This window comes from Aplidium turbinatum, chromosome 3 (genome assembly GCF_918807975.1).
Source record: "Aplidium turbinatum chromosome 3, kaAplTurb1.1, whole genome shotgun sequence".
NCBI lineage: Eukaryota > Metazoa > Chordata > Ascidiacea > Aplousobranchia > Polyclinidae > Aplidium > Aplidium turbinatum.
Genome location: NC_137474.1, coordinates 6359193 through 6381107, shown reverse-complemented (window position 1 = coordinate 6381107; position 21915 = coordinate 6359193). Strand labels below are relative to the sequence as shown.

The 21915-nt window shown below is 37.9% G+C and overlaps 1 protein-coding gene across 1 annotated transcript; it reads left to right on the top strand.

The window, feature by feature from the left end:
* Positions 1 to 3770: 3770 nt before the first annotated feature.
* LOC145767275 (mediator of RNA polymerase II transcription subunit 8-like) lies at positions 3771 to 5046 on the top strand. Its single transcript, XM_082579066.1, has one exon. The coding sequence runs from the start codon at positions 3816 to 3818 to the stop codon at positions 4437 to 4439; it is 624 nt and encodes a 207-aa protein (XP_082435192.1). The 5' UTR covers positions 3771 to 3815; the 3' UTR covers positions 4440 to 5046.
* The last annotated feature ends 16869 nt before the right edge of the window (positions 5047 to 21915 follow it).

Sequence of the window (21915 nt, the reverse complement as noted above, 5' to 3'; positions counted from 1 at the left end):
GCTTTGTGAAGTTTTTTTATTCACGGCCAAACCAATTTCATTAAACTCCGGTTCGATAGGAATTGCATTCTTTAAAGCAAAATGTTTGCTCACATGACTTAGGGTAGAACCCGTGTCCACAAGTGCTCTTGCAGTAACACCGTTAATACACACAGTGTAGTTAACTTTATTTGGAGCAGAATGTAAGGAGAATAAAGAAGCACTAGACGGATTTTGTGAAATTCGTTTTCTACGAGAACGACACTCTCTTGCATAATGACCAAGATAACCACACTTATAGCACTTACTGTTCTTCGCAGGGCATCTTTCTCTTCCATGATTGTCAGGACAGCCACAGTGGGAGCATTTTTTCTTCAAGTCAGCTGCAGCACAACTTTCATTTAACGGAAGTCTTTCACGCAAAGAAATCTCTTGTTCAGCCGATTCTCTCTGAGAACACTGTATCGTGTTGGCAAATGTTGATGTGTTTCCTTGACAGTAGGTTTGCTGTTGATTTGAAACTAGAAAGGCATCAGAATTTTTCTGAGCAATATCTAATGAGCGAGCTTGATTAAAAATAGCATCGAGGGTTATGGTCTCTTCTCCAATATTTTCCAAGAGTCTTTGACGTATTGATGCAGACAATATCCCTGATATAAAAGCGTCACGAATCGCTTCATTGCGGCAAACTTCCGCGGTTACGGCTTTATAATTGCAATCTCGAGATAGCCGCTTCAAGTTTAATACATAATCATCTAATGATTGTTCTGCCTGTTGTTTGCACGTCATTAGAAAATGTCTGGCAAATATGAGATTATTTGGTTTCACGTATAATCTTTCTAAAGTTCTTATTGCAAGCTCATAAGTATTACATTCACTGATGTAATCGTAAACATCCTTATCAACGTGGGCAATCAAACATCGCAGTTTATCGTCATCACTGATCTCTGGTTCAGCTGGAAATGCTGCAAGAAAATTCGCGAATGTTCGATGCCAATGTTTCCACTCTTTACTAGCTTGACTAGAGTTGGGATCAGCGCTGAACAAACTGGGCTTTATAAACTTGCTATCCATCTTCAATTAGTTTGTTAAATTGTCGTGAACTAATACATACTTTATTACGCAAGCTTATATTAGCTTTAACAAACTAAATGGAACATCTAAATAAATATAAACAAATGAATTAAGCTTAGTACTTCAGACAATAAGATTATCAACCTGCACCGCACCTCAACATAACAAGCAAGTAAACAGAGTGGGAGCGCCAACTGAACAGTTGCGTTGGCCAAAGGCATTATGCGTGGAACGCGGCAGGAGTTTCTACTGTAGCATACAACGTAAATTACACGACAGCGCCTATATAAGTTCTAAATCCGACCATTTGATTCAACTCGTAATGTGGCGCGTGCGATACGTCGCCGGTTCCTAATCTAGAGGGACTGAGTTCGATACTTCTCGGAAGTGTTCCTCTTTTTTATTTATTTTTTTTTTAACTAAATTTTGACCCGAAGTGCATTTTTGTGGTCAATTTTTAATTTGAATTGTCTACAGCTCATTTTTATAGGTCTTTTCAAATGTGAGTAATAAAGTTAGAGTTTTTTTAATTTGCTGGAATTTGAGAATTTCTCTGGGTAATTTTCCGTTTGTGGCCGTGCTAACTATAGCCTACTACATAATTTTTCATTCAGCCACGTTTTAAACCTTTCAAGGTTTTGCCACCTTTTCCTGTTCATTAACGTGCTGGTAGGTCTATATCGATTTTTGTAGTTAGTATCTTTTTCGTCCCGGACGCGTTAATGACGAAAAATAAAATGATTGATTGATTGATGTGACCGTGTTTGCCGAACGAAGCATATTAGGCTACACTTTTGCTCTCAACAAGTTACTTTTGCTCTCAACAAGTTACAATGCTTCTTTTAAAAAAATGGTAATGGTATGTAAATGTAATGCAACTCAAATTAAAAATTGACTACAAATATGCACTTCGGGTCAAAATTTAGTTAAAAAAACAAAGGAACGCTCCCGGGTAGTAGTATACAACTCAGTCACTCTAGAGTAGGAGCCGACGACGTATTGCACGCTGCGCGACGTAACGAGTTGAATAAAATGGTCAGATTTAGAAGTTATATATGCGCTTCTCGTCTTTTGCTTTGAAAGAGAAAAAGAAAAAAAGTGACTGTATAATGACATAATGACGGTCAAATAGTGTTTCAGATTCAAAGACCGGCGCCAGTCAAATAGCCACTGCCTAATAATTTTAATAATACCGGTATCATCATCATCATCATAATCCATCGTCGGTTTGTTCCCCACTAGTGGGGGTGGCCGATTGTTTAAAGAATAAGATGGCATTTGCAAGTTTTAAGTGATAATACAGTAATGGTGGGCAACACTAAAAGGCGGAAACACGGAAATAAGCCGAAATAACTTTAGAATTAAAACAGTCATCATCATAATCCATCGTCGGTTTGTTCTCCACTAGTGGGGGTGGCCGATTGTTTCCGCGCAGCAATTGTTTTAATCCTTTTTCTCCATTTCACCCTGTCCCTTGCATCTACCTCCTTCAGTCCGACTTTTTTAAATTCATCCTTTACTTGTTGTTTCCACGTTCTTCTTGGACGACCGCGTTTCCTCTTCCCATCCACCTTTAGATCTAGTGCCTTTCTAAGAAAACTTCCTTCCTCCCTCAGTCATAGTATTTAATGATCTCACAATTACTTCTAAACAATATCTTTCAATGATATTTCAACATAAAAGTAGGCTCGGTGGTGAGTTGTTGTTAAAAATCGCATTTCCGCCTTTTTCCTGTTTAAATAAATTTCTTTCAATTTTCGAAATTTACTCCAATATATAACTGTGGAATTAAAACAGTCAAAGTGTTTAATGACCTCACAATTGCTTCTAAACAATATCTTTCAATGATATTTCAACATAAAAGTAGGTTCGGTGGTGAGTTGTTGTTAAAAATCGCATTTCCGCCTTTTTCCTGTTTAAATAAATTTCTTTCAATTTTCGAAACTTACTCCAATAACTGTGGAATTATAACAGTCAAAGTGTTTAACAATTGCTTACGCCATTTCACGCCCGGCTTTATTTCCGCATTCCGCCTTTTAGTGTTGCCCAGTAATGGTTTTGGCTAATGCACATTGCACAACGACATATATAACATTTAAAAAATTTACATTGTTTGATAAATCAAGCAGAATTTAGCTAAAACTTAATGCAACCAATTTATATCATTATACAGTAATATGTCTCTGTAACAGTAATGTTCTATCATGATACTACATCGTTACCGTATGTCTCTAGTAACATAATGAGGTTTTGTCTGCATTTGATCTGACATTCAAGGTGATGCAGCAAAAGCAAACTTCTTTGCAGTATTTTGGAACAAAAGATATTCCGGAAGTGGTGTACAAGTCTTTGCCTTGGTAAAAAATACCATGATGTCATAACAAAATCGACCAAGACAAATGGGTTGAAGTGTGTGAGTAAAGCAAAGGTAAAGTAGTTTCACCATATGTGTTTGTTCGATTTCTGTCTACGACGTCATGGTATTTTTACCATAGCAGAGACTTGTACACCAGCTCCGAGATTCCAAGTCAGTTATAAACAAGGGATTTTAGGGCTACTAGTTGGCTTGCTTTGCAATAATTTTTAGGATAACACTGCAAAGCGCTTCAAAGAATCAACATTAATTTAAGCCAGATCTATATTTTGAGTGATAAAAGCCTATATTATACTAGATAACTAAAAATTGCTAATTAGCTTTTGACAATTCAGCAGTGATTGTGAAGCTTTTGTTATTAATACTAATAGTTGCCATTAAAACAAAAATGCAAGGTTCTGAAGTGGCGGTGCTGGGAAATGCTATTGATTTGATTAATGCACGCGCCAAGGATATACGAAAAGCAATAGAAGATTTTTTATACAAGCTGGATCACGAACATAGCACATTAACTTGGCCAACTGTCCTAGATAATTTTGCATTGCTTTCAGGTCAGATCAGTTCATTGTTGAGTGGTATCAAATCTGACAAGACACCTCCACTTCGTAATTATTCTTTAGTTCCTTTAAAACTTTGTCAAGATCCTGATCCGCAGCTGTTAAGGTTGACTGATGGAAGAGTTTCTCAGATGTCCCATGCTGAAGTCCCTAATTATTTGCGCACAAAACCTGATCCAGAAGTGGAAGAAGCAGAAAGACAACTCGCTGCAGCAGTTGCCAATCATGCTGAACAAGCATCCATATCTAGTGGGCAGTTAAAACTGTTCAACAGTCAATGCACAAGAGTTTTGGACAAAATCAAATCTTCTAAAATTAACTTACGAGGAGAGACACTGACACGTACTTCTGTAAGCAATGCTTCTGTCCCACGCGCCACACAAGAACTTGTTGCAGCAATACACTATGGCAGAGGTTTGAAGATTGTTGCCGCATCTGCTAATGCTCCCACTTAGTTCAAATATGCAGAACATATTGTGATTTTCATGTAAAATTTGTATTGACCTGTTTTGAATAAGCTCTTTATGTTTTAATTCCAGTAGGCTACTGGTAGTGAAAAAATTATAAATAAGTTAAAACATTTTTGAATCCTGAAAAGTTTGGGTGTTGAATTCATCAGGACAATTATCGTTTACTAGTTGCAACGATCATCTGATGAGCGTGTTGACATCGTTGACGTATTGCTTCACTGACGTTTTGCGCACCATGACAATCAGAGATGTACGTATAAGCCTCAAATTCTACGCCGTAGACTTTTTGTTTACGCTAACCGCCACATTTTTTTGGATAGTTGTCGCTTGAGGGCTTGAGGCTACGGCGTAAAGTTTTCGCGGTTTTTTAGCGTACAGCGTCAACGTATACTTTTTAATGTCTTTTTTTCGCTACAACACGCCAATACCTTCCAGCGCTGCAGTTGAAAGAATGTTTTCAATGGGCAAAGACATATTGAAACCAAAACGCAGCCAAATGTCAGATGAACACTTTCAGATGCTTGTGTTTCTTCGTGGAAATTCAAAGTAAAACTTGTTTGTTTCGAGTGGTTGATACAAAATAAAATTTACAAAGTTATATACTGCTACTGCAATGCGGTTGAAGGCAAGAAAAAATGAAACACGTTATTTTAAACATTGGCCAAAAGATGTGTGAGCGGTTATTTTCCACGTTTTACGTAATTTAACAACAACGTGGAAAGTAATCGTTCGTACATCATTTGGCCAACCTTTAAAATAATGTGTGTTTCATTTTTTCTTGTCGTTTGCTTGTCACCATCCTGGGGTAGCCTAACTTTGGCCAACACAGTTCTTTTAAAAAAAACTCCTTTGTTACGTTGATTTGGTTTTGAATCTTTATCCTTGGACTAACAAAGCCTTGATAGATTATTCCTGGTAGTTTCCCATACTTGTAGACTGTAGAGGCTCTTGACGCAGGGCCTCTTACAGAGATTGGCATAGAGTGAAGTTTTCTGATTGTTTAAGTGTTGACTGTTATTGCCGCCGAATTATTCCATTCACTAGGCTATGGAGAGCTGTCCTGAAGTGCGTTGCTCAAGCGCACTCCCACCCCGAGAGTCGAACCAGCGCCGCGTGATCTTGAGCCGGGGGCGGACGATTGATTTTTCAGTTTTAACATATGTCGCATTTGCGTTTAGAGGACGTGCTCATTGCATTTTATAATAGTTGCCGAGAGTCGCCACGGTGAGGCCTCATGACGATATCACCCCTGCAGAAGACACATTCCATCGGCGCTAACGAAGTAGGCACAGACAGAACAAGCAAGCTTTTGCAAACACGACAGTTTCTTGCCAGAATTGCAACGTGTGTTTGGTTATTTATGTAACGATTGAACTGTTTTCTTGTCTTTTCCTCTTCACTTGGCTCTAAGTTTTCTTACTTACGTTTTGATATCTATGTTCTACATACCGTAGGCCTACTTAACTTTATCAGTAAATATTTCTGAACTCAAGGTTCTCTAAATCTCAACTCCTTTGTCAAGAAAAATGCAGTTGTGCTGTTATTGTGCAGTCAGAACTCAGAATACTGTATAATCTAAATACGCAACTAAGCATTATATTTTTTCTCTTTTTTGACCTCGTGCACTGTTCCGCTTTCCTCATCCAATTGGGTCAGTTTAAATTTAATAAAGCGAACTAAACGGAAAATTGACGCATTTTAATAAAATTGTCGCCACAAAAACCTTTGCATTTAGTAGCCTACATCAGTGCTCTTCAACCTTTTTTGGTTTGGTGAACCCTTAAAGTTGTTGTGACGAACTCATGCACCCTGTTTACTTAAAAGGTAAACTGAGGTAAAAGCGATATAAAAAATCTGAGCCACACCATAAAATTGACTGCTTACAGCAAAAACCTAACGCTTACAGGAAAGCCTTTTGTTCGAGTTATTCTCTTCTTGCATTTAGCTATTATTTATGATTAATCAATACAAATCTATTCAAGTAATGCTGAAATTAAATATTTAGCTACAATATTTAGCTATACTGACTATAGACATATACAACCAAGCAATCACACGGCATTTAACATAATCCATTAAAATTGAACATAAACTATAAGCTACAAACGTTTTCGGCCATACACATACGTGTGGTTGCTTGGTTGTATATGTCTGTGGTTGAAGAAAGTGACCTCTTTACCAAAATTGTATACTGACTATAGCTACAAATTACCATTACTAGCTGCAAAGCAAACCGTAGCTACAAAGGTAAAGTGTTGCGTCTCCTTGTTGCAACTATTCGGTTTTTGATTATTGCACCACAATGGTTTAATTGTGACACGAACTAGTACAAAAAAGTATCACGTGAGCTAGAGCGCAGACTTTCCGGATCCGCAGGTTGCCGACCGCTGATAGTCCTTCAGTTGCTGCAAAATGACTTGAAACTTACATCTTTTTTCTAATATCCTGACAGTCAAATATTAATGGTTCATTTTTCCTCACAGAAAGTTTTTGTTAAAAGTATCTGTTTAGTGTGACAAGTTTGTGATGCACCCGTGTATACCTTTTCGTACTGGTGCACCCCATGCATATTTTGGTGCACCCTAGGGTGCACCGTGCACACCGGTTGAAGAGCGCTGGCCTACATCTTCCAAAGTGTCTCGTTGTAAATATCGAGACATCACATGGCCGAGACTTTGAAGGTTCGAGACCGAGACGCTAAAATCAGTGTCTCGAGACGAGACACAACATCACTGCTACCTTGAGGCCGATGCCTTGTTTTTGATTGCTGTCTTTGATAACATTTGGTTGACTGGGCGTGTCTCATTCCCCGTGCCTGGCAATAGACACTTAATGCAGCTTGTCAAAATCTTTGGTGACAAAACCAACGTTGCGATCTTTTTGGGAAGTTGGTAAAACTTTTTAAGTTGGCTTTAAAAAAAACACCACAACATGAACTTTACTGGCTTAGATTGAAGTTGGCGTTTAAGTTACTCCGATTGAGGGTTTGTTGCTACAGCGTGATGTGCAGATCGACTGTCACAGTGTCACATCACCTGTGAGTTGTTTTGAATTAAACATGTCCTCTGTTACTTTTGCTAATTCATTTGGTGACATTTCAAGGTTACAGACCAAAACAGATTTGATTTCATTCGGTGGTTAATCTATAAACAGCTATCGAATTAATTCTTTCGATGCAACATTTTCAGGAAGAATTACTCTTATCTAAGCAAGCACTTCGGAACGCAGCCGATGTCCGAGCGTGAGATGACGTCAGTGATGCGTTTACTCAACGTCGGCTCAAAACGCTTCAGTAGACGTTCTTTCGATTCATCGTAATCTACCCCAGTCCTAATTAAATCTAGTATGTTCACATTCACAGTGATGTCATACGGCAGACATGATAAGAGTTTGTCTGTTTTCCGACATAGACATTCAATCTGATAAAATGGCATATTTTTTAATAATCCAAAGGCTTGTTTTTGGTAATAATAATTTTTGATAATTTTTCATTCTTATCTCAACAAGGAACTTTAAACAATGATAAACATTTTCACTGATTTTCTATCAGCTAGCAGTAAATACACTGCTTCAGAGGAAAATTAAGAAATCTAACAATGACGGCCATATGGCCACAGTACACAATATTGAGCAACAATTATTCTGATTCAAACAACTGTATTGAATTTCCACAAATGTCGTATTTCAAAGACTTTACATGAAATGCTCTTGGCAGTTGTTTCACAGTATCTAATGTAATAGTTCATCATCAGGAACAATTACTTCAATGAAAAAAAGTCCTTTTGTGCTTAACCAGTAGAGGTCACGTATCCGGTTATGCAGACAAGTGGTCATATGCAAATGACACAGCTTTGAGAGATACACATGCTATAAAAAAAAGCTTCAGGTTAAACATAAGATCATTGCGTTCTGTTTCTTGTGCCTTCAAAAGCTTCTCTGGATTTTGTGGTGGCCCGGGTTCACCAGAGGCATTTCCAAGTCGAAACATCACTCAAGTTTGGATAAAATATGTCAACAGCAGAGCAAATACAATTGAGTACTATATTAATGTATCTGAAACAACTTTTGTCAATGCTATCAAATGGATACAAATAATAATATCACTTAGTGATTTATGAAAACATACGATTAATTCTAAGATTATATCATCCTTCTAACAAATGATCACAAGAACATAAATAAAGGTGATCAACAACACCCCTGGTTTTAATTTTATCAAGCTGAGTCATTTAAAAAGCCAGTGTAGCAAAGAAATGGTATATACTGTCTTTTACCAGTTGCACTGGCAAGCCATAGATTTAAAAAAATTTAGTGGCTGTATTAACCCACTGGCTGTGATTAAAAATTGTGGCAGGTGTTGCCAGGGTAAGTTCAGTTCAGTTTATTTTTTTGTTGGCGAAAAAGAAAGACACAAAAAGCAAAAACACAAATAATTCGCACAACAAGGATGGCAGCGAAAGACCAAAAGGTCACCAAAGTCAGCTGCCACCCAAACATTTAAACAAAAGACCCAAAATTAAGAACATTAACACATAGCACAATACCAGCACTTTACATAATACATTAACAATGGAATAACACAGGGCAACATAAAAAAACTGTGTAGAGAAATAAGCGGATGATACGTTTCAGGAGTGATCATTGTACAAATTCTTTAATAAACATTTATATTTAAAAACATTATACGACTTTTCTTTTGTTTCTTTTGGTACTTGATTCCATAGTTTCACTCCATTAAAACATAGCATCTTCTTACCAGAGTTTGACGTTGTAGAAGGCAAATATAAATCATTCTTTTGATTCTGACGGGTTTAATGATGGTGAATTTCGTTTACAAAAATAAAGCAGCCAGCAAAGGCCCGGGGCAGCATTTTGTGCACATATTTGTACATAAATTTTGCAGTCTCTAATTTAATAATATCGTCAATTCTGAGCACATTAAATTGGTGATAAAGAACAGTTGTATTTGTTGACCTCGGCAAAAATAAGCAGGATTGAATGAACTTGTTTTGTAGCACTTGTAGTGGAGCAAGCAATGTAGAGTTTGCTCTTCCCCAATTTATAATCGAGTATTGGATCTTGGATTGAAACAAAGCATAATATAAAGTTTGTAATATTGTTAAAGGGGCAATGTATCTCAGCTTAAATGCTATGCCGCAGACCTTTGCAAGCTGCTTTCTAAGATTAATAATATGACTATCCCAAGTCAATCGCTCATCCAAAGTTACACCTAGATAGTTTATACATTTCTTCCTTTCGATGTATCGGCCACTGATGGACAGACTAAAATTTTAAGCTACCGCTACCTGCTCTTAAGCTACCGGTACATCATCATGATGACTATAGCCTGATAAGTTTTGCAATTCAGCAGTATAGTACAGTATTCACTTTACATGAAAAGTGTAATGGTTTGGAGTAGTACCAGGTAGCTTAAGAGCAGGCATGTATTGACACTGCTTTAACTTTACTGTATTTTAGTGTTGTTACAATAGCTATTAAACCAAGAGTACTATCAGGCAGGCGCGGATTTAGGAGTTTTTTTCGGGGGGGGGCCAGAAAATTTGAAAATCAATTAAAAAGAAAGAAAAAGATAGAACACATATGAACAATGATACTACGACATATAGCCTAGATATGATATAAAATAGACATTAAAACAGCCATTTTCATCAATTGTGAATGTTTAAAAAATAAATTTTGCTTCAATAAAAATTGCTAAGCATGCAAAGTAAACTTGAAATCTGGTTTAAAACCCTGCATGCCTATCCATGACCAATTGGATATAAGTTATTTTATGTTTGCAGGCATATACGGTAATTGATTGAAATTATAATGAAGACTAAAAACTAGAAAACAGCCATTCCAGTGGCGTAGCCAGAAATTTTGAAAGGGTTTTTTTTTTTGACGTCAGGCTGGCGAAGCCACCGGAGTGTTCGCTTAAGCCGACACTCAGCAGCGGGGGGTCTGGGGGACTCCTCCAGAAAATTTTGAAAATTTACTTTGAATTTGGTGCATTCTGAGAGCATATTCAACAAAAATGTGGGTATGAAAATTCCTATAAAATGGTGCTGTCAGGTGGCATAGCAAAAAGATGAGATCATGTTTTCTTCAGCATTTTTCGGAAATAAAGCTAAGTCTCTATGTTTTCTTGTTGCTAATTCCTGGCTGAGATATTTGAATATTTGGTATTGGCAAAACTCGCTCTTTTAATGCAGTTTCGTTTAAAGTTAAGTAAACTTTGTTTTAGAGACATAAAGAGACTGAAAGCATCATTCTCAATATCGTGACGTCACATGCGTGCCAAGGGGGAGGGTTGTAACCCCCAAACCCCCCTGGCTACGCCACTGAGCCATTCAATCTTTCAGATTGTTTCAACTGACGCCATTTGGTTCAGCGTTGGTTTTAGCCCCAACAAATGTTGCTATTAAAGTGTATTTGAAGTTGTATGAAAGAAAATAACGGAGTCTGATCGATGGGTAATTTCAACCATAACAACAAAAATCTATTCCCCCCCCCCCCCCCCCCGGGATAAGTTAAGTCCGCCGTGGGACTAACATCAGCTGTATAGAAGCATATCAAACCATTTGATGTGGAAACATACAATTTCAACAATTCCTCACAAAATTTTTCGGGGGGGGCCCGCTATTTTATACGCTGACAATGTTCTTGTGAACTGTAAAAAGTTTGCAACCTTATAAATACTGGCTTAATTGTTACCCAAAAGTTATTCTTTCATTGAATGCTTATTTTTGATCGGTGTCGTTGCGAATATAAAAAGTGGTACAAAATTGGATAAATGGTTCTTCGGCAGTAAAGAAAAGTAATGCTTCCGATCATATGGCATCGCGCCTTCATGAACGGGCAGTTTTGCGTCTTCAAGTATTCCAGTGACGATCAGCCTCATGGTCTCTGTAGTACCATGTGTACTGGACCAGAATACATTATTATTATTATCCTCCGATGATTCCGATTCTGACTAGTTCTTTATCCAACAGACTTTGTGTTGCTCGCAGTATCCTAATTGTGCCGAAATTATGTTAATGTACTGTATAGGTAAATCGAGGCAATCTTCTCGCAGGGAGCTGTTGATTTGTTATCGGTACCTGATTGAGCAATTAACGTTATTTCATGATAATTTAACGTCGCTAGATGTCGAATTAATGTAAAACAAACGTAAATTTCTTATTGGGCATTGTTGTTACGCGATATAACTTGCCCGGAAAAATTAAATCGATTTGTGCTGACTCGAACGTTGAATCAACCCAAAATTAATTTACTTTTCCCCCCAATGAGTTATAACGTGAAACACCGTAACAGCGTGCGTATCGCGTTGATCGCTACTTTTGGTATTGTTACATCACAACAAATCAAACAGTGCGGTCGTGATAGACTATTCAATTATTATTTTTCCTTCTCGTTTTACATGTTTTGGTACAATTTTTTCGTAATAAACGTTCACAGCAATTGCCAAGGCAATTTCAATTTTTGCTGTTTGGCCTCGTCAACGTGTTTGCGAAGTAAAAATATGCTAATTTTGAAGACTGTGTGTGTGACAGTGTTCACAGCAAGTAAAATAGTCCGAGGTGAGGTCTTGGTGCGATGTTTCTGCTGATTAAACTCCCGCTGCGAGTAAATCAAACAGGAAGAAATTTTGAACAACTTTTGTCCGAATTAAGTGCTCATTTTGCGACGGCATTGTTATTGCCGTAGAAGAATGGCCATTATGACGTTTGCGGTGGCATTTACCATGGCATTGCCGTGTGCCGCCGCTAATTTCGAGGACTGCTTTGTGCTATTAAACCTCTGTGATCAGCGACTTCCGCTTTTATTTATTTTTTCTCTTGATCTTTTCATGGTACGAATGGTTCAAGGTACGAACTAGGTTGCACCCGTCTAAGACTACCTTTCGCTATGGGTCTGCTACTATTCGGTGAGTTCCTAACCTCTAACCTTAACCCTAAGGGATCAGACTCATCGAATCGGACGCACCGAAACGGGCCATTTCCTTTCGCTATAGCACTGCATAGTGCATATGCTGGTGGTAAACGCAACGCCAAATCTTTCACTTTTGGCAAATAAAGCATTTTTGTTATCATATCTAAAAAATCTGATATGATAGTGAAAATCTGAGTTCAGATTCGGATTCAGCACCCCAAAATTATTTCAAATCAGTTTTCAAAGTTCAAACAGCAGAAAAAAATTCTTTTTTTGTAGACCAGTGTTACTGGGCATTTGCAGTGTGTGTATTATTCATTATTTTGTTTTGAGTATGGACAGCTTTGTCTGACGCAAATAAATAATAATATGCACTTTTTTTACGAAAAAATATGTCATGGCGGTTAAATAGTGTTTTAGATTAATTAAAAGACCGGTGCCGGTCAAATGGTGGCCGGTCGACAGACATTTGGTCGAAAGGACATATTGGGTTAGAGTTAGGTTAGGGTTAAGTTAACCCTAACCCTAAAATGAATCGTTCTGTCGACCATATGTCCTGTCAACCAAATGTCTTGTCGACCAAATGTCTGTCGACCAAACGTCTTGTCGACCAACTGACTGTCGACCAATTGACCGGCTACTATGTCAAATAGCCAAGCTGCCTAAAATTAAAGTGTGACCTATGCGATTCTCAGCCTGGCTGAGCTAGAAAAGATAAATTCACCTACTATAAACCGTTTCATCATAACTTGGTTTATCAATAATAGGCTATAGGCCTATTTAATCTTTATAGCCCTTTGACAGTGCATTTAATCTCAAGATAAAACAAATTAACATAAAGATCTCCTTTTAGCCTTAGTTTTCATATTCAATCAGCTTCTTTGACAAATAGCTGTAAAATATAAACATTGCTTCTTTGCAAAAAAAATATTCTGAGTTTTTTGAAGAATTTTTACACACCAGAAAAAAACAGAACAAGTACAACGTGAACCGGTCACACGAATGTGATGCAATGTAAAGGGTTCTGGCATGGAATTTACTAGGAGTGGGAACTTCTACAATCTCTCAATCAGGCATTATATTTTTCTATAAAACAGTGTGGCAGTGTTTCCACGCAAGAATTCCTAATGTCGAAGGTCAAATTAGTGATGCAAGCCGCGCCGCGTACGCGGGCGCTTTTGACTTTTTCGCCGCGTGCCGCGCCGCGTGGAAGGTTGAAATGACAAAGCCGCGCCGCTTGCCGCGTAAACTTTCAAAAAATTAAACATTCGTAAACTTTCAAGAAATTAAACATTCGTAAACTTTCAACTTTTCAAGAAAATCAACTATGAAACTTCAAATTTAAATTGGAAACACGGATCAGTTTTTTTTCCTTCGGAATCGGAGGTAAGCACTTTAACGGCAAAATTTCATTAACTGTCGAGAAAACCTCAGCCAATCAGAAGCTACGTTGTCTGTGACGTAAGAACGTCAAAATCATGAATGATCATCATGAAACTCAATAATTTAGCCTACTTGTTTTGTCAGCTACATGGCGTGTGGTTGCACTGTGTTTACTTGCCAGCGCATACAATTATTATTATTGTTGTTGTAGTGGTTCACTTCTGTGAAAGATGGCATGAAGTCCACTTAAGACTATGCAGAGAAAACAGCAACAAAACTTCTTGTTGCACAGAAACGAGCATATGGTCGTATAAGTCTTCCCGTTCACTTAATCTAAATCAGGGGTGACGAACCTTTTTGCGGTCGCGGGCCACTTTGTCAATTACACATGGTTATCGGGCCACACAACTTAGCGCTTGTCAAAATTCTATGACGTCACATATTGGAATCGACCAAAAATACAAGGTGAAGTTGGTGAATAGTGTTTTAACAACTTTGCTTTATAGCTTTCCTTTTTCTAACTTTATACCTTGAAAGTTAGTGTTTAGGGCAAGAAAATAGCAAAGGAAAGGTGTACCAGTGAATGCATAAAACAGCTTTGAGATGTCTTTAATGCATGAGCGATTGTTAAAGAGTTTTGCGGGCCTCACAAAACTTTTTGACGGGCCGCAGGTTCGTCACCTCTGATCTAAATCTTCAACCACCTGGCGTGAGCCTGGATACGACAAAAAAACTGCTCTTCATCTTCGGTACTATGAATCCCAATAACTTTTTGAAATTACTTTAATCAAACATACTTCTAGCTGAAGGGCCGCAGGTTCGTCACCTCTGATCTAAATCTTCAACCACCTGGCATGAGCCTGGATACGACAAAAAAACTGCTCTTCATCTTCGGTACTATGAATCCCAATAACTTTTTGAAATTACTTTAATCAAACATACTTCTAGCTGAAATGTGTAAGTCTGCATTCTGCCACATTTAAAAGTTTAGCTCAATTAGCTCCAACTGCCTTTGTCTAAATCTTTTCTCAACTTTTTCTGCCGCTGCGGTACCCAAAATATATAATTTTTGTTTAACATGTGCGGTATTAACTTTTTGTAAATAGCCAATGCACTATGGCACTTCCACTATTGTTAGGCCAGATCATCATCCATGTGTCTCTCCTCCCCTTGCCTAGATGAGACCTGCCATTTGTCCTCGCAACCCTTTTTTTCCCGACCAAACTGAGAAGTTTAGAGTTTCGTTATTTGTTGGATGTAAGTAGACGCATGCTAACAGTTTTGACCACCTTAACACACTAAACCAGCTTCTGCTCAACATAGCCTACAGTTTTCAATTTTTGTCCCAGGAATTAACTCTTCAAGCAATACTTTCCCTAGTTTGTGTGTGCATTAACATCCTCAATTATATGTCGTCGTTAACAATTGCGAGATTTGTGAATTCATTTGAGGCTTTGGTCATCGAAATCAATATATTTGAACTAACAAATTCAGTCCACAACACTTTCCATTAGGCTGTTATTTAACACTAGCACGTTAAGTTAAGCACGCATATGTGCTGCGATTTGTGACCGTGTTAGCAACTGAAAAAAACCTTGGTGTGAAGATCACAGAACTGTGCTTGCAACTGCACGGTGTTATCAACGTGCAAAACAACTCGGCTCCAGGTCCCCTGCGGTCACAGACACGCATATTATCCCTGAATTGGGGGGTATCGCGTTTGCCAATCGCTCATTGTCGCCTGGTTTGATTGCAAACAAGTCAATTCTATGTAGTTGCTTTCCTCATCGCGTCCAAAGTTTTTGCACCATAAGCAGCCCTCATTGCATCCGCATGTTCTCCATAACGGTGAGTGTAGGGGTTTGGTTTCGCACGTTTTTGTGGCAGTGGATCACACGCAACTTTTCTATCCGATCCGCGCTTTCGTTTTGCCTTCAGAGATTTAGGCCGAGTATCCTCCCTTGCGATTGTTAATCCAGCGTCTTGGCAGATTGATAGAACATCAGCTGTCATTGCATCTATCCGAGTGACTGTATCATTTATCAATGTGTGATCGTTAACACGATACAGAACATTACACAATCGATCTACAGATGCATGAACATCCCTCATAGATGTCATAGGTGTGGTAGGTGATGCATTGCTCGGTCCAGGGGCGTCGTGGTTTATGGGTTCAACATTGGTGGCAAAATCGAAAGACGGTTGCACAACACTTTGTGGAGAATGTGATGGGCAAGGCACCGCTAGCTTACCAACCACGTCGGGATCGAGCACAATCAACACAGATTTGGTGTACCACGTTGGAAAAGATTCCCAACGAACATTTGCCACATTATGAATAATGGCAAACATATGTTTGCAAGGAAGAAAATTGATTTGGAAATCTTGGCATGTGCAGTTTGGCGCACAGTTGCAACTGCCAAAGGTTGTTCTGTAACGTAATTCTGATGAAGTGCTTTTCACAACAAACGTATCTCCATCTTGAACAATGGAGCTTGCGGTGACGTCTTGGGATGAAATGATACGATTCAAACATTCGTGAATGAAATGTTTGGGCCGATTTTTCAAGTAATTAGGAATCGAAGAGTTATAATTCCGATAAAATTCCGACGAGAACATGTTTTCTTGTTCGTACCTAAACATTGCAAAGATAACAGAATTATTAGTAATTAATTAGCCATGTGATGTGCCTTTCTCCCCTGCTTTGCCGTTTCCTTCTTATGTATTTCATTTTTTCAATTCATTGTGTAGACCAGTTATTCATTTTCAATGTGGATGGTGTAAAATTAGTTAATTTTCGTTGCTTCAAAAGGGCTAACATGTGTATTGGGTATGGTCGAAAACGTTTTTACTTTATAATTTATGTCCAGTTTAATGCATTATGTTAAATGCCGTGCGGTTGCTTAGTTTTATGGTTTTGCTTAGTTGCTTGACTGATCACGACTGATCTTCTTGCTTAGTTTAAAAAAAATTCCTTCGTGTTAACATGATCATTTAAGCTGTAGGAAACCAATATCATTGAGTGTATAAGTTGAAGACACTTTGCAATGATACAAAAAATGTAAGAATTTAAAGATAGGCCTACTGGTGAAATCACACAATAGTATAAGTTACCTTATATTCGGGAAATTCAGCAATTTTCAGAAGTTTAACTTTGGCATTGCACTGATCCGTCACCATGACCTGTTAAACAATCTGTCATGAATCGTTATAAAATCCATACGATAAGTTGATTTTACCTGAAGTAATGTAAGCGTGAGGCACTACATAATTTTGCTACATACCTGAGTACTTTGCTGTAAAGCTTCTTTTGGTCGACATTTGAACTGGACATATTCCAGCTTAATATATGGTGTAGGCTATCCTTTCGCCAATAAATCATGCTGTTTGAGATTTCTGCAATAATTGTAGTAATGTGTTTGGGTACCAGGACATTTTGCCGAAACTCATTTTGCCGAAAAGACAAATTGCTGAAATTATACAAATGTATTATCATTAACACATAAATATCATTCGCAAACAGATCAGTTCTTTCGGCAATTAGTCCTTTCGGCAAAAAGTCCACACATGTGTGTTTGGCATGTTAAACAATATGCAACATCAAAATGTTGCTTATCAATACACCCGGTAGTGCTTTTTTAATTATCATATCAATTTATTTTTTGTCATTAATGCATCCGGAATGAAAACGATACCATTAGTTGAGGTACCATAGTCAATACCCCAGTATGTAAATGAAAAGGTGACATGGCCAGTGGCCACAAAAGTCTGTCCGCCCCATTTGCTCAGTGGTTAAGCACCCTACTAAGACCAAGCGGCGCTGATTCGACTATTGAGATGTGTTCTTGAGCAACACATCGAAAGGACAACTGTCCATTCAGCAGAACCTAGTGGATGCTGCACAATCTACTTCATAAAACAATCTGCAAAAAACTCGTGGTATATACATAATGCGGTGATAGTAGCAACACTCAAATCCTGATAAAAGCACTTCTCGTTGACATTTTAGCCTACATTTTTATGCCACTTGAAAGTGAAGATACCACTTTTTGAAAAAATTGAGTACTTCTAAAAACGTTACTTCAAAATCAATACATCGAATTGCCGTAAAAAGATAACATTTACACAAGTTATGATAACATTATAGCCTGGCTAAATAAACTTTAAAATTTTGGATGCAACCTAGTTCGTACCCTGAAAAAATCAAAAAAAAAATAGCACAAAGCCGAAGTTGCTGATCGCAGTTTCTGCAAACAAACAAAAACTCTTAGGATCCTTACCGGAAATTTTAAAATGTTTGCGAAAACTCCGATTAACCATAACCCTTTTAAAATGTTTGCGGAAACTCCGATCAGCGACTTCATCTATTTTTAATTTTTTCTTCTTGATCTTTTCCTAACCCTAACCCTTTTAAAATGTTTGCTGAAACTGCGATTAGCGACTTCGGCAAACTCTAAGGATCATTACCGGAAATTTTAAAATGTTTGCGGAAAAAAGAAAACTCCGATCAGCAACTTCGGCTTTGTGGTAATTTTTCTCTTGATCTTTGCGATCACTGGCTTCAGCTTTTTTATTTTTTCTCTCGATCTTTTCAGGGTACGAACTAGGTTGCACCCAAAATTTCTACTGTCAACAAAGGTAAACCTCTACAGTTCAGTATGAATTTTGTAGGATGTTATGTAACAAACAACATACACACCATATGCTCGTTTCTGTGCAACAAGAAGTTTTGTTGCTGTTTTCTCTGCATACTCTTCAATGAACTTCATGCCATCTTCCACAGAAGTGAACCACTACAACAACAATAATTGTATGCGCTGGCAAATAAACACAGTGCAACCACATGCCATGTAGCAGACAACTGTTGAACTTCAAATACCACTACTTTAGTAAAAATATATAGCCTACTCAGTACTCATACTGTAAGATCTAAATCAAATTGCAACAAACCTTACCTGAGTTTCAGGATGATCATTCATGATGTGGGCTACTTGCGTTTTCCTGCACTAAGCTGCCTGCTATGAAGCTAATAATGCAAATGTCAGCTAATGCAAATGTCGTCACACCGCCAGCTATGAAACTAATGCAATTTTGCAAATGTCTTCCATTTGGGTTTTCGCGCGTTTTTTATGATTTCAGGTCACAGACAACGTAGCTTCTGATTGGCTGAGGTTTTCTCGACAGTTAATGAAATTTTGCCGTTAAAGTGCTTACCGGAATCGGAAACCCTAAGCTGGAAAGCTATCAGTGTTGTTCAGGATCCGGATTTTTGGAGTCTGATCCTGCCGGATTTGAAGAAATTTTTTGGATCCGGATTGGATTGGATTCAATTTTTCCCAAGCTGGATCCGGAGCCGGATTATCCGAATCCGAATCTGTTTAACTTTGTTTAGTTACGTTTTAATAAATTGAATGACATAAATTTCATGTAGTTGCTGTTCTTCGTTTCAGGGAAGCTAGCCTCCGTAGATCTGGCAGCACTAGTCTGATACCGATGTACCGACAGGTACTCGCAGAGTCGCAGTCTGTCGCAGTCAGCAGAAGCAAACCAGCAACTAAGCAAAGGCAGGCATGCCACGCTAAGAGGTTGATGAAAGTAGCCTACCTCGGTACTAGAAAGTGCTGGCCGGTGCCCAGCAGAAGCTAAAAAGTTTGCCATAGTAGATCTCCTGTTGCTGTGCAGTATACTATTATGCTTTTAACTTGACATTTTAGATTGTATTCACATTATCAACTACTGTTGATGCTTTACTTGTACTCAACTCTGTGTTTAGGTCTGAGGAAGAATAGTTTTGTGAACGAATTACATTTCTGTATGGTTCATGGAAGTTAGCATGTGATTAGTGACAATTTATTATACACTGATCTTATAATGACATTTGTATCATTAGGCTATATTCAAAAACAGTATGCTTTTGATAAGTGTGTGCAATAGTGCATGCTTACACTGCTATTTTCTTTGTTTTGTTATTGTGGTTTATTGTTGTGTTTCAGATTGATTACTGGTAGGCTGAGTGCTACTTTAATATCAGTATAAATTCATTATGCTGCAATTGAGACAAGGATGGTAGGGTAAGAAAAAAATGTTAGTGTAACATATGTCTGCTATAGGGTCTGCTACTATTCGGTGAGTCCGATTCGGTGAGTTCCTAACCTCTAACCCCTAACCCTAAAACAGCAATGATAATTAGGTTACGGTACAGTACCCAATAATTAAAAAAAAATTGAAAAAATCCCCCATTAAGGGATCAAACTCACCGAAACGGGCCATTTCGTCTGCTATAAGTATAATGCTAGTTTTCGGATATTCGGATCTGGATTGGATATTGCTTTTCCTATTATTTTTGGATCAGGATTGGATTCGGATATTTCTAAAAAATTTCGGATTGGATTGGATTATCAAATTTCAATATCCGCACAACACTGAAAGCTATGCAAATGGCTTGCAGCAGGGTTACCAGATTGGCCTTTTTAAGGCCAAATTTCTCGAATTTGGCCTTTTTTTAAGTCTGTTGGACTTAGAAATTATACATTTGGCCTTTTTCTAGATTTGGCTTTTTTTAAATTTATTCTTCAAAATGCATAATATAATCAATATTTCTCATATATCGTAACCTTACCAGATGAAAACCATATTCACCATTGTTCAAGACATGTTCTATACTTGTTTAATAGCCTACTCGTGTGACACTCAGTGCTTCCACTTCTGACAATTGATAAATCCTCTTCAATTTCCTTTTTTGTCCTGAAAAATCCCTTTTTTATCAGTCGGAAATCCTTCAAAATTTCCTTGATAGGCGATGTTATTTTTGACGTTATTTAAGTTAAAAAAGGTGCCAATAATACAACTTTAAATTTATTCTTGTATGCAGTTTTGGTTTTATTTGATGCACTAACTTTATCAACTCTACATCTTTTTTCTCTGTCTTCATCAGTAACATATTCACAATCATCTGAAGCTGATGAAAATTCAGGCCTAGGCCTATTCATGCCTATTGTTTATACGTAGCTCAATATGTCGAAGCAACGTTGTTTTACTAGAATAGTAGGCTACACATATTTTACAATAACATGGTTTACTTCCTTTGTTCACTGTCCAGCCAAAAAACTGCTTGTCAGTTAGTCGGTTCTGGGACATTTACCACCCGGAGTCCTGGACATCATTTACCAATTACAGTGCCGGTACCACTCTAATCTTTCCCACCCAGACTCCTAACTTTTCCCTAACACTGAAAATGTACAGGTGGTAAATGTCCAGTAACGAATTACCGTATCCAATATCCATCTATTAATAAATTTATTTTTTGTGTCTAGTTTGGTTTTCCTTGATGTGCTAACTTGTTCAACTCTATAGGCTAGGCTATCTCTTTTTTCTCCTTGTCAGTAACATCTTCACAATCATCTGAGACTGATGAAAAACTTTAAGATACTAGGCCTATTCATGATACTGACTCGGTCTGACTTTGTACACGATACATATCCTACACACAGGACAGCCTAGCTAGCTCTAGTATTATCACGCCATAATAGATTAGCATACCTAGGCTATAACTAACTTTTCTAAACCGGAAGGATACCACTAGCCTAAGCTTATCATGCCACTGTACGTCGAAACTCACTAAACTTTGTCATTGCTATTCAAATTCAACCGTAAATCAACGGACTACCAAATTTTAACTAAAAGAATTAAAACTAACTCACTCACTGAACTTACGTCTAAACTCCAATTCCCAAAATGCCGAGAATAGAAATCAACCAAGCGAGAAGCGACGGAAAGGCGAGAATGGGTGAAAGAAGAGAGAATGAGAGGGTTTCCGGATGGCGAGTGGCGACGGAAACCAGCTGATCATCGTTATTCCAGTCGTTTTTAGAACTTTTGAAAGGGAATATGAATAAAATTTTCTTTAAAATTGCTAAAAATAACAAATCCCTTTTTAAGACAAAATTTCCTTGTAAAATTGTTAAAAATCCCTAAAAAATCCTTCTTTTCTTCAAATCCCTTTTTTATCCTTCGAAGCGTTGAAAAATCCCGATTTCGGGATAAAATCCTTCAAAGTGGAAGCACTGGTGACACTGGCGTCGAGTCAGACTGCGCTCAACCCTTTTAAGCCAGCCAGTGGTGCCAGATCTCACCATTGCAGCGA

Bases quoted from the DNA above. Each gene is read 5' to 3' on its own strand.
- LOC145767275 (XM_082579066.1), top strand. From the start codon at position 3,816: ATGCAAGGTTCTGAAGTGGCGGTGCTGGGAAATGCTATTGATTTGATT.